The 15,883-nt window shown below is 36.0% G+C and overlaps 1 protein-coding gene across 1 annotated transcript in view; it reads right to left on the reverse strand.

Annotated features, from left to right (window-relative positions):
* SPRED1 (sprouty related EVH1 domain containing 1) overlaps positions 1-15,883 on the reverse strand; it is a 57,914-nt gene that overhangs the window by 17,322 nt on the left and 24,709 nt on the right. Inside the window, exon 2 of the mRNA XM_030948558.1 lies at positions 6,567-6,741. Coding sequence (XP_030804418.1) covers positions 6,567-6,741 — 175 coding nt within the window. The remainder of the gene's footprint in view (positions 1-6,566; positions 6,742-15,883) is intronic.

Raw genomic sequence — 15,883 nt, forward strand, 5'->3', positions numbered from 1 at the left:
ACATATGTGGCTTTTTAAAAGAAAAAATAGGGAATTCCTCACAGAATATGGTAAAATTACTTTAAGTACAAACAACTGCAAAACCCCCTCAAACTTAACAAAGTATATATCTATACAAATATATATCTATATTTGGGTTATTCCTACATATTCTTTGCGTTCCTCTTCTCCTTTCATTGTCTAATTATTACACAAGCAAATAGGTTTTTTTCTCTTGCACTTCATTATTCATTCCCCCAACAACCCACCAGTAATCATCTCCTCTCAACTGTTATTGCCTTTTACCTCTGCCTCTAGAAGGATAATAATCTATCTGCACATATAAAATCCTTTAGCATTAATGTAATTTTTTGTTTCTCCATTCCGATCTCCCTAAATGGTCAACAATATGTAGGTAAAAATGCTTACAAGAAAACATAAAAAGGAATCTGTTTGCTGTAGATCTGTGGGAAAAGTTGTTGCAGGAAGAAAAAAAGGATCATTCTGCAGTTCTAAGGTGCATCAAATAGTTGTTCTTTGTTCCTCTGGATGATTTTAAACTTGCTTCCTCTTTCAAGGAGCAGTTAAAAAGAAAGGCTTCTCACACCACTGCCTTTTCTAGGTCTGAGAGGTCTTTAGGGGGAATCTCTAATACATTAGCAGCAACTATTTTCAATCTATTTTGTGTGCCATGTCATCCAAAACATCAACAAAAAGTACTGCAAGCCTATTTTATAGCATTACAATGATTTTTTGGTGCCCAAGGGATTAATCCAGATTACTTCATACTGAAAATTCATACCCAGTCAAAATGTTACCACTAGAGATGAAAACTGGATTAAAACTTCACTGAGTAGAAGTTAGGGTTTTCAAAGACACACAAACCAAACTAGAAAATTTCCAAATCAACTCCCTCCAGCCCAAAAAGCAACACTCACCCCCTACTTCCAACCCTCACATATGATATAACAAGCTTTGATTAACATAACAAGTAAACATCCCATCCAACATTGTAATTGTTTTCAACTTGATTCAAGGAAACAACACATTTGAGGGAGTGACACTGATTTTTCCCCATTTAAACCTGTATGAAAACAAACGGCTTAACACAGAAGATATAAGTGAAAAGGCATTGAAAAGGGAAAAATATGTTGCATTAAAACTAAGCAAGACTTGATTCCTGCCCTACCCAAGAGAAAGCTGAAAAGCTATGGGTCTCAATTAGCAGTGAGACGCAATTTTATAAACATCCAGCACTTTGATAGTATTTGTTACAATCAAAAATATAAAAAAATGCAAATCAAATTAAAAAACATACCAACCATCCCCAGAAGCATTTTTCTCTCCCTGAAACACTTCTATGCTTTGCAACAATAGTGAATTTTTAAACTGTAAAGCTTAATTTTGCCAAAGGCTACCTTATGCTCAAGCATGTGAGCTATCATGGGGGTTGGGGAGGAAGTATCCTCATACACATATTCTCCAAGGCCTGGAAATGGAAACCAAGCTATCTCAACGCAGTTATATTTCAAAACTCCAATTATTTTTAGTGTGCTTTGCTATGGTTCAGAACTCTCCACATCATAGGTGAAGATCATATACTCTTCTACATTGTTATCCAAAATATGCACTCCCAAACCTTTTTAGGTAGACCTTCCCCAAGATCTCCAGGGATAAGCACAGCAAAGGCCTGAAAAATTGTAAATAAAATGCCTACAGCTTAACTAAGTTTCATTTCAAAAAACACCCCATGGGTTACTGTTCTGAAGGTTTTCTTCATTTGGAGACTTAAATATAAGACTTCCATACCAATATGAAACATCTACCTTGGCATATAATGGAAAATGTTGCAGAATCATCAGACTCAAGACAGAAGAAAACCAGATCCACATGACCAAAATTTAAATTCTCAGAGCATAAATATAGGGCCCTATTTATGCTTTATGTCTCATGATATTTAATTAAAAGCTCCTTTTAATATCTAGATGTCATTAAATGTAACACTAATGAATTCATTGCTACTCAAAAATACTTGTTAGCCTAATGTTTCTTTTCTCACCTCTAAAAACTAAATCTTTAAAGATAATAAAATCTATTTGGCTTATGCAGACAATACCAATCTCCAGAGTCAGAAATTTTCTACTTCAGCACTTAAAATCCAAATATTTTTAAACAGAAATAAAATGAGTATTGAAGATATGACATCGTTATTTAGAGCTTATTTCAGAAAAAAACCAAAAAAAACCCCAAAAAAAACCCCAAAACTTCTGCATTTGATACAAATTTCTGTCTTGTTAACAGACCCAATAATTGAACAGTTTGAGATCCTGGATACTATTGTACTGTTTTCTAGCTGTACTTTCAAAGCTTACAAGAGCCCATGTAAGATAGACAGCTTCACTGTTTCTCATTCCCAACCCAAATCTACAAACATCTAAGCACATCATTTTTCAATGCCTATTCTGCTTTACTCCTGGGAACAAGCAGCACGACCTGAGTGTATTCATGCTACAGAGTATACGAACCCAGTGCCACAGTAACCATATGACATAATTATTCCATGCATACTTTAGATTCAGTTCAAAAAAGTAGATGATGTACTGGGTTGTACTACAGCCCATCAGAATCAAACTTCCCTCAGACTTCAAACACAATTTAAAAAGTAAATACTTAAGAAGTTTGTAAACAGCAGATTTTTAGAACAGAAAGGTATTTCTATTCAGTTTTAGCTTTGTGTCTCTTCCTTTACACAATTAGTTTTTATTCAAAGGAAAGATTTTAAACTTTGTTACTCCTGATTCATGATCTAAAAGACACTAGTAATATTTTTTTCTCCTTTAATAAAAACTTGCATGGCAAAAGTCTGGAGAAGAAATAAACCAGAGAAGTCTATTAGACTTTGCATTCAAGAAGGTAAAATTCATCAAAGCCTAAAAACTAGTAAGTTTGAGCCTAATATATGCTTGGCTATTGAGATAGAAGAGACATACTGTAAACACAGAAAGAGAGAACAGAAGATCTGACCAGGTTCTGAGGGAGTACAATTGTTCCAAGCAGACTGGCTGTAGCCTGATCTAGGAAGGCGATTATAATAAAGGGGGAAATGTGTAATTATGGGAAAAGTCTTCATGAAATACCCTTACATTCCAACACAAATCTAAACAACCTGTGCAAACTAGTAGGAAGCATTCTCTCTCAAATTAATTCAATGGAGCCACCACTTTGATTTTCATCTCAGATAACTAGGATGCTTTTTGTGAATGCCACAGGATGTTTTAAATAGCTGTGTACTGCACAAAAATTATGGAAGTCTACATGTAGACTGAAGCTGATTCATAGAAGGGCTGACAGCAACCTGCCCCTCAGGTCTAAAAAGAAACAAGATGAGCCCTCTCCAACAAGGATCTTCAATATTTTGATGTTCATTCCGGAGTATTTAATTTATACAGCTGACTTACAGACTGAGATCTATTGTTATAACCAAATGCCTTCATAGCCTATAAAATACATGGAAAGATCTGGCACATTGGAAGGGAACTGCAATTAGTGTGAGAAGCAGCAACTAAAGCTAATTCCTCTTCAGTATAACCATTTAATAGGCATCTGGAAGATACCTCCAAGCAAACACCTCATCTATGGATTTCAAGCTGGTTTAGAGAAAATTTCACCTTTCACAATCTGACACATTGGTTAAACGGCTACACTGGCATTATGATTCCCATTTATCTCAGGTAAAAGCTTTAGATCTGAACTCCATTTACTTTCTAACCTAAGATATTTCAAAACCTATGCTTCCCCATGTCAAAGAAAAGTGTTCCAAGTTCCACACTCTAGGTTTCCAGGTTAAGGGAATTTCTGCACCTTTTCTGGAAGCTAAGCCAGTTCACAAAAGAAGAGACTTATTGGCTGGAGAAAATCGAGATATAATCTTGATTAGAAAGGTATTTTAGCAACATGTAATGTGATTTTAGAGAATGTGGGGAAATTGATTTGTAAAAATTACTTTCTCTTTTAATCCAAAGAAGTATTTTCAGAAACAGCTGTGTGTACCTTGCAAAAGCTTTAGTAAAATGGAAACCATGCTCCAAGTGACTTGTAGATATTACAGTAGATTATTAATTAAACATTTCTGAAGACACATGTACTCAAAGTCTGAATAACTGAAATTTTACAAACTGTTTAGGAAGCTTTTAAAATAAAATTGTAATGTTCTTTTCAAATACAATGGCAGAGCAACCAACTAAACAGCATACTACTAACTTCAAAGATTATTCAGGCATTGAGATTTACCAAGGGCATTCTAAAACGAGACTAAAGGGAAGTTGGTGCACAGGAACAGTAGATTCAGCGTAACACTTCCACAACATCTGAAGATTATCAAAATATTTGGCCTCAACTCAATAGCAAATACAGTGGCTTCCACTTTTACTTTACTTTAAAAATTAAAATATATAATTATTATGAAATATAATAGTCACCTGTCATTTCTATTCGGACTAAAACCCCACTTGTTTGACTTCATTAAAGAAAAGGTTGAAATTTGTGCTTGAAGAGTGAATCCACAGGAATATCCTAAGAATGAATGTAAAACCATTAACCATATTGAAAGCATAATGATCAGAACAGTTTTAGAATCAGTGACGTGTCCAACAGAATTTCTTGTTCCATGCCTGCTATCTTCTGCCCTTCTAAATAAGCGTCATGACCTAATTTTGTCATCACATTTCTTGGTGTAGGATCTTGTTCCTTCTGTGCCAAGTGGGGTCTTGTTGCACTCCTTACAACTTGGTCGCTAATTCATTACACATTAGCTGTTGCTTATAATTGCATTAACTGAAGTCTGTAGAAATACATGAATACACAGTGACTTTCATTCAGTTATCAATTAATTACTGGTTCACCAGTGTTCTTCTCCACACCCTAAATTTACCTTTGTTAGTTCCCTGAGTTTTATTCAATATACACAGGAGAGATGTGCGTCCTAGCTGCACTTCTTCCACCTTTTATCCCATGTTTTTGAGAGGCTGACTTCCAACAGCAACTTCCCATAACTACAGCAAGATTACAATCTTATTAGGTCACATTTGGGGGGCCTAAGTATAAGGAAGACAGATGGACACGGGATGGCACACACACACCAAAAAGCCAAACCAAAACAAACTGATCAAGACAATAAATGTTTGGAAAAAATATTCATGCTAACATGAGCTTGATTTTAGACAGGAAGAGGAGGAGAAACATTTAAAACCTTCTACCAGAAGTGGAAACAAAACAAGTCTTGCCAAGGAGAAATGGGAGAGAGGACACTGCAAACAGATCACGACACTGATGACCGGACATTTTTATATGCATGCAGGCAAGACATTAAACCAGTCTCTACTTTGGAGCATTTTATTATTCTTAAGGCAAGCTGTGAATATTCCAAGTATTAAGAATTAAGAAAAAATCATCAAGTATCTCTAAATGCAATTAAGCTTCTCAAAAAGAGCCTTGACAAGACTAAAAAAAGTACTAAAGGGAACTACTGCAAAGTGAGGAAGGAACTGCAGGTGCACGTAGCTGTGCGGGAACACAGGGTACTCTGCTAATTGCGCTACGCCCCACTGAAATAACTGAGTCAGCACAATTTCTATTTATATGCTCTCTTCCTACAATAGTCACAGTCAAGGCAGAAAACTCAGCAGTCCTGCCTCAGGGGAGAAACTGGTGTGCTTGAGGAAGGGTCAGCAGTACAGTATAGGAAGTAATTCTATCTTTTAAGCTTACAGAGGAGTCAACATTCATTTGCAGAAAATAAAAAAATCTTGAAAAAAGTCATTAAGATGGAGCTTTTGTGCATTCTCTACTTCTCTTTGTTTCCACAGTAAAACAGAGCCCCATTCAGAAATCTGTTTGCCATACAAGTAATCAAGCAATCCTTAGTAAGCCCATTTTGTCTTCCTTAGGTCTGCATGTAGAAATGGCTGAGATCCTGCACCAGTTTTCCTTTTGTGAGGCTGATTTTCATGATGCCTCTTAAGAGACATTTATTACTGGTATTTTATGTAAGGTAGCTGATGAATGAATACTGTCTATGTATTCATCAAGCCAGATCCATTCTTGGACCTGTCAGCTTCATGCTGTCTTCCAATACAAAGTTGTTCTCATGTAAAATGGCTTCTTTTTGTCATAGTCATATTCCACAGCTAACCAAATCACTACTGATCAATTCCACCTGCTTTCATGTTCTTAATAAAATTCTCATTCCCAACACTCCTAAATGCAGTATCACTGGTATAGGAACACGATTTAACTCTAATCTTTCATTGGAAGAAAAATTAATAGCAAAATTTTTCCCAATATGGATGGAGAGTTCAAAAAAAAAAAATCAATGCGCTTGATTCTAAAAAAGCAGAATCAAAACCAAATAACTGGCTCTTTTGGTACACAATCACAGATATAGAGAAGTTCAGCAGCAGCATTAGACTGAGAGTACAAATTTACTTTGTAGTTTATAGGCAATAATAAGCAAGCATCTATACCTATGTCCCATATAGTTTTAGTACCATCTATTTTAGTATCTCTATTAAATAGATAAAAATTGTTACCGTTTTATCCCTGAGTCGTTCTCCATGGATAAGAAAATCAGCACAGCTATTCTCTTCCTGGGGAATGACTTTGAAGACTGTGACACAGCTTAGTCCACCCCCTTCAAGTGGTAACCATCCACCACTTGAGTCATCCCGGGTCATCACCACAGCTCGCACTCGTGCATAACTATTACTGAAAGAGAAGCAAAAGAAGACATTAGTTTTCCATAAACATAAAGTCTAGTAAAACCTAAGCCAAGTTAAAAACAAAACAAAACCAACAAACTCACAACCAAGATCACAATAATTGGCACTGTCTTTCCACAAACATCACCTAGAAGAAAACAATTTAAGACCACCCTCTAAAAAATGTTCCTCTCTATTTTTGTGCCTCTATTAGGACTTCTCAGAGGTCGTGATTTTTTGTAAAGAGGCTTAACCAGAGAACATAATTGACAAATCAAAACTCATATTCTTCCAAAAACTTTACACTCAATGATCTAGCTAGAGGGCAGGAAAGAGAATACAAATCAATTCCTGATTTATTTCAGACTAATCATGAAGTCAGTCAGCCACCATGAAATTGCACAGAAAAGAGACTAAGAAAACAGAAAGAGGTCATGCCTTCTGTCACTGAAATCTAAACAAGAACAGGCTTCTAGCCAGAAACCCTGCTTCCCTTCATCCATCCCTCCTCCCCATGCATATAATTCGTTCTTTGCAAGGGTAGGTCAGGACACACATGGTGGAGTTTGAAAACAGAACCAGTTACAACTACTTAAGATCCACATTTGCAGTGTCTACTTGCTGCTTCTCTCCTGTATTTGCATCATGTGTAAAAATACTTTAATTTTACAATCTAACATTTTCCCATCATTTAGTATTTTTATAAAATAAACAAATGATTACCATGTCATTACTAAAAAGCCAAACTCCCGAGTATTGGAAAAAGAGGTTTTGGTCACTTCCCTCTTTCTCTGCTCTTAGTTTTTTCTTTGAAATTAAATGAAAACTTTTAGTTTTGGTTATGAATTTGCCACTACATCACTTGGAAGACCCAAGGATAAGAGGCTTGCCAAGGATAAGAGGCTACATTTGAAGTACAGTTTACTGGATGAATGTAGCAGTTGATGATAGAACATTTCAACATCTTAAAATAAGGTGCTATCTTTTTGCAACATATTCCTGATTGAAGGTTTAAGTATTTATGCCATTTAGCACCAGTGATGTCAAACTTAAGAGCTGAAGAAGAAATATTAGAAGAGATCTAAGCTGTTCCTTCTATATTTGAGATAAAACTATTAATGAAGCTGTTGCACTTTTAAAAGATCACTGCTTTATTTCAAACATCCCCCTGAAAATCCCAAAAATAACAAAGGTAGGCTTTTTTGCATAATTAATATGTTACATTCTCACACACATGTATGATTCATAAATATGATTCACTTGTGTGCATATATATATATACACACAAACACACATTTATATATCTAAGAATTTTGCTGCAAGCATGTAAAGCCTAAGTACATAACAGTTTGTAAAATGGAAAATTTTATAAGACTATAAATTTTTAGCTTGTGGGCAGCTGTATTTAGTTTGCTGCCTCTGAGCACAGCCCCCTCCTCTCTCTAAATCTCATAGTTAAAATGATGTTCAGTCAACGATGCTCACCATTTCTTTACCAACATCTTTTAGTAAAATACTCAAACAGAGCTGAGAAATATAATAAAGAAAAATCCAATGCTTCCTGGTATGCATCTATCACAATTTCAATATCTGCAAACACAACTGGCTACATCTCAGTGCTGAATAATATTACTGAAAGTTGAATCATTCATTCACTGATCTCTATCACTGTGTTTCACTCAGAGCTAAGGTCAGACTGCAGTTGTGCACTTCATACACAGGTAGTCTCATCCCATTCCTCTCAGAGGAGCCTCTTCTGACAGAAACTGAGGATACCAGGACCCTCCTCTAAACCAGTAGGAAATAGGATGTAACAATTGGTTAAGCCTAAAAACTGTCTTTGTGTTCTCAATTTAAGTGAACCACAAATTTAACTTTTAAGTTTTTCACTCTGTAAATTTGGTTGCAAATCTGAATATTAGACCTTTTATTTGTATATCAACCAACTGCAGCAAGAATTCAGTTAAGGAGAACTTCCCTTAGGCTACATGAGAAAAACCTGCAACATTAATTTTTTCTTAAAATGGAAGTTCACACTCCACATACATTTTCTTTCCAAGAACTGCCAAGAAGCAAAGACAGAGGATTAAGCTACTTCCATTCAATAGAGTTCTCTGCCAGTGTTGGGGTTTTCCCCCCTATCCTACACTGAGATGCTTAGTCTGGTCTAGTTAACAATCTTTTGATTTGCTATTCATATATTCCAAATTTTAAACATTTATCCTTTCAAATATTTTAGAAACTAGTATCAAATCCACTGCATTAGAGCAAAATAAAATTTTCCAAAAGGTAATATTTAATGAACAATCTTTTAAGTTGAAACTAGCCAGTTTTTCCATATAACCGTCCTGTAGATCCATATAACCATCCTTGTAGACAAATTTTGTACTTGTAAAAATGCCTAAGTCTACAAAAATATTTTTAGTTTTATGTTTCTGTTGGTGGTTGTTTTTAAATATTTTTTTTGTACTTGAATGGAACTCACAATTGGTAACAATAGCTATTTTTAGCAACAACACAAGCTGGTTTGCAATTAACCAGAATGCAGCGGCAGGACCTATAAATGATTCCCATTTCCAAAATCCTCTGCAAACAAAACAGGATCTGCATGTCACACTATTGGCACTACAAAAGCACTTGGAAGTCTTGTATCTGTAAGCATTATAGCCCCATCTACTCTTGGGAACTTTAGAACAAATTGTAAAACTGCTGGTGTACCTTAGCAGTGGGAAAAAGGGCAGACAAGGCTCTAGTGTTTTCCTAACACAGTCTAAGGTTTTTACCTACTCTTGCATGTTTAGCAGCTCTATCAGGAATACCTGAACAAAAGAAAAACCAAACAGAGCAATCAGTTGAGCATTGCTTTTACGAAGCCTTTTACCAAAGCTACCATAAGAATGTGAAATGGAGCATGAAGGCAGCATTGCAACAGCAGGTCCAAAGCTACTGTACAGCCAACCTTTCCTGAGACTCCCTGGTTTTGGCTGTGGCCACTGAAAATTCTTGAGGCAGAGCAAGGTTTAAAGAAAATGGTATTCTGGAGAAAGGACCATGCTGTCTTCTTAAAGTCAGTACTGAGGTTCAGTAAGACTGGGGACAATGACACTTGGGATCCAAGATCTTTTACTTTTTAATAAAAGATGTCCTTACTTTTTAGTAAGTGAGGAAACAGATCTCTCTAACAACTGAGTGCCTCAGGTAGGAGATAAAAGTATGGTATTCTGATGTGATTAAAGGGAATTATAAATTGGAATAAAGGAGAAAGAGAAAAAAAAAAAAGGTTATCTACACTGTTTTTTCCCTCTAGCAGCGAAGACTGACTGAAGAGTACAGCCTGTGTCTGAGTACTATAGCTAGTAAACCTGAAACAAAGCAATTTTAAGAAAGCATAATAAATATGTTGTGTGAAGTTTCATTCTAAAATTATAATCAAATGAAGATTATTACACCAAAATCAAAATCTGAAGTGGGGTGAATTAAGCAGTCTAAGAAAGCATTAGGGGCAAAATCAAAAGGTTATAAATCATAAGTGGACAGAAAGATATGACCTACAGTCCTTGTGTGTTTCTAACACTGCAATGCTCTTGGGCCCAAACTGACTTACAAGCTGGATGACTAAACCATTGGGCAAGTGCAGGAGGCACATCACTGGCCAAGAGAGGCTGGGACCTTCAGCTCAAAAACTAAGGAACAAACCTGCTTTTGGTGGCTGGGGAAGGAACACAATTGTAAAAAAGGGGAAGAGATGTTTGGGATAGTGGGGAAGCAGCCATCTTGTTGCTTTTCATATATTTTAACCTAGTTTCAACAGTATGCAAATCTTTTCTCTCCTAATTCATATTAAACATTGCCATTCTTCTACTTGTACTGCATTTTGCACATTTCTATTTTAATATAGGACTGAAAAACAAAAGTGATTTCAGAAATGTTGCTTAAAGCGATTGTATTGTAATTGCAAATTCTTTTTTTTTTAGTACTATACAGCTACTACCATTACCACCAAGAAACCTGAATCTGCAAGTGGAGTTATAAACTGAACCATAAGAGAAACTGACTCTTTCACAGCTTTGGTAAAAATATTTAGAATTAAAATTTCTTTCAAAGTTGGAAAGCAGATTTGAAGAAAAGGACCTCAAGTTTCATTTTCGCCAAGCTTAACACAAGCCAAAAACATGCCCTTGAGACAAAGGAGGCCAACAGTTTCGCCAGCAGGTCACAGAGGCCGATCCTCTGTCTCTATTCAGCCCTGGAGAGCTCTGTCCAGTGTTGGGCTTTCCAGTACACAAGAGACATAGACCCTGGAGTGGGTCTAGCAGAGTGCAACAAAAATGATTAAGAGAGAGAAGCATTCATCATAAGAGGGAAGGTTGAAAGAGCTGGGACATCTTAGGCAGAAGAAGAAAAGACTTGCGGGTATCAGTGTATACAAACAGCTCAAGGGAAGACAGACAGCGCAAAGAGGACAGACAGAGGCTCTTTTCAGCGGTGGCCAGTGACAATGGACACAAACCGAAACACAGGAAGTTCCATTTGAACATAAGCAATCACTTCTTCACTGTGAGGGTATCTGAGTACTGACACAGGTTATCCAGAGAAATTGTGGAGTCTCCATCCTTGGAGAGTTCCAAAATCCACCTGGACACAGTCCCAGGTGGGCAGATTTAGGTGACCCTTCCTTGAGCAGCAGGGAAGATGACAACCGGAGATGCCCTCCAATCTCAATTATTCTTTTCTTTAATATCATATTTCAAAGCACAGCAATTTCAATAAAATACAACTTCATAAATACAATCCATGAATATATGGGTTAATTTAGAAGAATTCATGATACTTTGAAGCAAGAGTTGTCACTGTGCAAACTGCTATTTAAACACTTCTGACAAGGCTAAGGGAAAAAAAAAGGCATTCTGAAAAATCATGACACACTCTGCTATGAAATTGCACTATCTTTGCTGGCACCCACGTAACAGCTCCAGGCTGGTCTCCAAATGTGAAATGGTCATGGATCAAGGCTCTTTACCTTTGACTGGCACTTTACACATACTTTAGTCCCTCCAACTTCTGCTGCAATATACTTTTGTGTTTGTAGCCTTGCCAAAAGAGCATATATTGGCTTTTTATGGTTCTTTTTATACAAGCAGCTTAGCAGAAGAGCTTATGATTCCCAGCTAGAGAAGCGCTCATGAGTACATGCATGTCCACATGCCAAAAGGTACTGTCAGACCACTAAGCTAAAGTCTCTTTTACTCGCAGATAGCATTTTTTGTATATTGACTCAATACAGAAAGAAAAATAATGTCACCAATACCAGATGATCTTATCGGTACACTGCTGATGTTATAAACCCTTTGTTACTAAAGGCTTAGAGAATGAGTGCCACTGACACAAAATATTAATGACTTACCTAAAACAGAAGGAGTTGCAAATGTAGCACAAGTGCTAAAGAAGACACAATTTATATCAAGAAAATGTATGACAGCATATATTCTGATTTTTTAATGAAGAGGATATTGCTATAATAACAGCTACTAAGTGAGGCTTTGCTTAAAATGTCTGCTACCTTTCTCCTCTCAAAATTATATCAACAAATCAGAATATACACCAAACTCTTACGCTGGTAGAATGCAAGACTTGTCAGATTTTCTCCTTTAAAAAGAGGCAAGAGGTATTCCTCACAATAAACAGCAAATGTGCACGTCTACTATGCCTAGGAAGTTTATTTCTTTGAGGAGTTAGCAAGGAAAGACATGGATTTCTAGAAGGAACTACAGACAAATGCTGTTACAATTTAGGATATTGGTAACCACACTGATTTACTGAAGAACTTTGGATTTTGTCAAAAAACCTGAATGGAACATTTCTGCTCAAATAACAAACCCCAAAAAACCAATAAAATGAAACAAAACAACAAGAAAAAATTCTATTTACAGAAACCTGAGCTACCAAGCAAAATAGCTTGAACCCAAAATGGCAAAAGGAAAAAGCTATATGGGAACCAGTATTACAAAAGCAAGGGATAACTGGTATCCTGAAAGAGCCAAAAATACATTATTACAATTATTATTTAGTAGAAGAGGCTCATAAAACAAGCTGTTTAACAGTGCAAGTACAATTCAAAAGAGAAAATGAGACACAAATGAACAAGTGTCAAAATACTATATTGCTCTCATGAAGTGTTCTTTTGGACACAATATAAGAATAATTTTAAAAAATTAAAAGTAGGAATGGGTTATAGTGTTCCTATTTGAATACAGACAATTTAAGATTTATGTCCATGTAAAGTAATCAATGCTGCAAGGAAGAAAGGCTGCAGCTGTAAGCTCTTTTGCAAAGCACAAGAACATATGAAGAATGGAGAAGCTGTTAAGATTTGAAACCCATCAAAATGACATATAAAGTACTTATTTGATGTTTGTATGAAAACCATTTTAGCCCTGTTCTCCAGCATTTTCTCTTCTTTGATAATTGTAGCTAGTTTCTATTACTTCAGTATGTCCTCTATGAGGGTTGGTTAAACGAAGTAATATTTATCACATTAAAGATAAACACATACTTGGATTCTACCCCTTTTAAAGAAACTTCCTTCTGAAGGCCTAAGTTTTCATAATAGAAAGAGTTCTGTAACACCATCTGGTCAAGGCATATTACTTAGAAAATGGCATCTAATATAAAATGCACAATCAAATAAAAAACCCAAACAAACTTCTTTTTCTTTCTATCCTTCCCCACAAAAATTAAAAAGACTCAAGGTAGCATTTGAAGGTGGTTCTACAGGTTTTGGACACATGTAGCAGAACTAAATAAATAGCATATAATATGTAATTTCCCTTTGAAGTGGTTTATGAGATAAGCTGGACATGGAAGATGCTTTTTGATCACTTCCACAGCTGCCTGTTCACAACAGAGGACTGCTGGTACCAAGGACTTCTGGATTAAATTCCATCCAGTTTTAGGCACATGAGTAACATAATTAGAGTGGTCAGATCCTGGTACTCATGTACCCTCCAAGTTTAATGGGTTTTCTTCCAGAAAACCCTAAATTTGCCTCATTTTTAAATGCTGACAGCCATAACTCCAGAAATATCCACTCGCTATTCTAGCCTTTCTTCCCTTCTCTGCATGTATTCTCATAGTTTTTACTTCTTCCTTACCTCAGAATTTATGAAGATCCACAGGAATCTCTTAATTCCATTTATAGCACAGAACTGTCTGTACCCTCTTTTAATTCTGTGAAATCATTACTTGTTTCTTACCAAGCTATTGGGTACTGATGCCATGTATTAATTCTGATTTGCTTACCATGGAAACGTATAGAGAAAGATGGAAAAGCTCACAAATGAAACAAGAGAAAGAGGTTTAGTTTGGGTGTTTTTAGTGAGAAAAGTTACCATTTCTTTCCAACCTTGAAAAACAAAGAAACATCTAAAGAAACGATGGAACACAAGCTTTTCATTTTCTTGAGCTCCTTAGCAAACAAGTACAAGTCTGCAGCCTAAGGCAGATTCCACTGAAACGAAGACAACTTGACACTTCCAGTAAATTTCATCAGACAACACCATCCAGTCTAGATTTTTTTTTTTAAGTGAAGCTTGCAGATTCAGTTGCACTTTTCATTTTCCTGGGAATACTACAATTTAGGGTAACAATTTATGGAAAGATTTTAGGTAATATTTGTATCTGAACAGGTCAGAATTCTCTCTTCTTTCACAGCCATTATCCTCCAGTCTTATTTGCTCACAAATTCCAAGAATGAAGTATGCAAGTGCAATTAGATCACTCTCATTGTCAAAGCTGGCCATCTAGCCACTGAGGTTATGGATTTCAGGACTGGAAACCCTGTTAACAGATGTGAATACATTAATCAACAAGCCATTTTGTAATAAAGTTCTAGACCACTAAAATAAGATGAAGGTAACTAACACATTCCTTATAAACAATTTTAACTACCCTAAGGTACAACAGACTATACTAAGTATATTATTTTCAAAAAAGCACCTGTGTACTTTTTATCCCAGTGCTTGTTGTATTTGGGAATAGAACTCCACAAATGCTCAGATAGCTATTATTTTCCTCCACCTAGGAATTTATATAGCAAAAATAAAGGACAAAGCTGTTATACTTTCACAAATAGGTCAGAAAACATCATCACAGATTTTTTGTATTTACCCTGCCTGAATTTCTGTCAGGTCATCCTGGACTACAGACCCTTTGGGCCAGACAGCATCTGTAATGAGCATCATCCAATGAAGCTCAGAGTTGCTTGCTGGCGTACAGAGCTTAGGGGGCGAACTGCTACATACTCTTGAACTTTTGGCAATGCATTATGGAAGAAAAAAGCATCAGACCTACTGAGCTTACTCACCTAAAATAATACTTGATATTAGGTAGGCAAGCACAAAATCTAAATTTTATTCTTACCACATTAAAAGAAATTTCTAAAAGGTACAGGTAATTTCTGGCATGCATTTCCCACTCAGCCTGCACAGAAAAGGAATAGAACTTAGAACCAAATAAAGCATATCTGCACTTAAAAAAATACTCAAACAGCCTTGCTGAGCTATGAGATTGCTAATGAATATTGTATACAAGAAATATTCATGTGGTTAAACCCATGTGAATTGAAACTGCAGCATCATTCATTGATACTGCTAAATCTAAAGCTTATCTTAACATTTACCTTGACGTGGGTTTTCAAGGACTTTAACCACAAAATATCAAAGTAATCTTGCAAAGTAAATTATATTCTAAGAAAATCCCTAATGCTAAATTTCTCCTTTTAACATAATAAAAAACCAGTAAACATCCAAAAGGAAGTTTCAAACATACGCAAATGGACAAATCATTAATGTCTGCACTGACAAAACAGAAAGACTACAAACCAAACTGCCACATGCTTAACAACATCAAAGTAAAATAGGAAGTCCAAATGAGCCTTAAGAAAGAAGCTTGTGGACTTAAAGAACCTTTTTAAAGGTGCATGTTCACTGACCAAAAAAAGAAGTTACCATTCCCTTGCTACACAGCCCCACATTTCATGGCTTGAACCAGTCTTTTCTGTAGTTTTAACAAACCATGAATATTTCAGAGAGAGGAAGTAAACAGAAATAAACAAGTGAAAGACAAATGCAAATACTTCTATTATGACAGTC

This window comes from Camarhynchus parvulus, chromosome 5 (assembly GCF_901933205.1).
Source record: "Camarhynchus parvulus chromosome 5, STF_HiC, whole genome shotgun sequence".
Classification (NCBI taxonomy): Eukaryota; Metazoa; Chordata; class Aves; order Passeriformes; family Thraupidae; genus Camarhynchus; species Camarhynchus parvulus.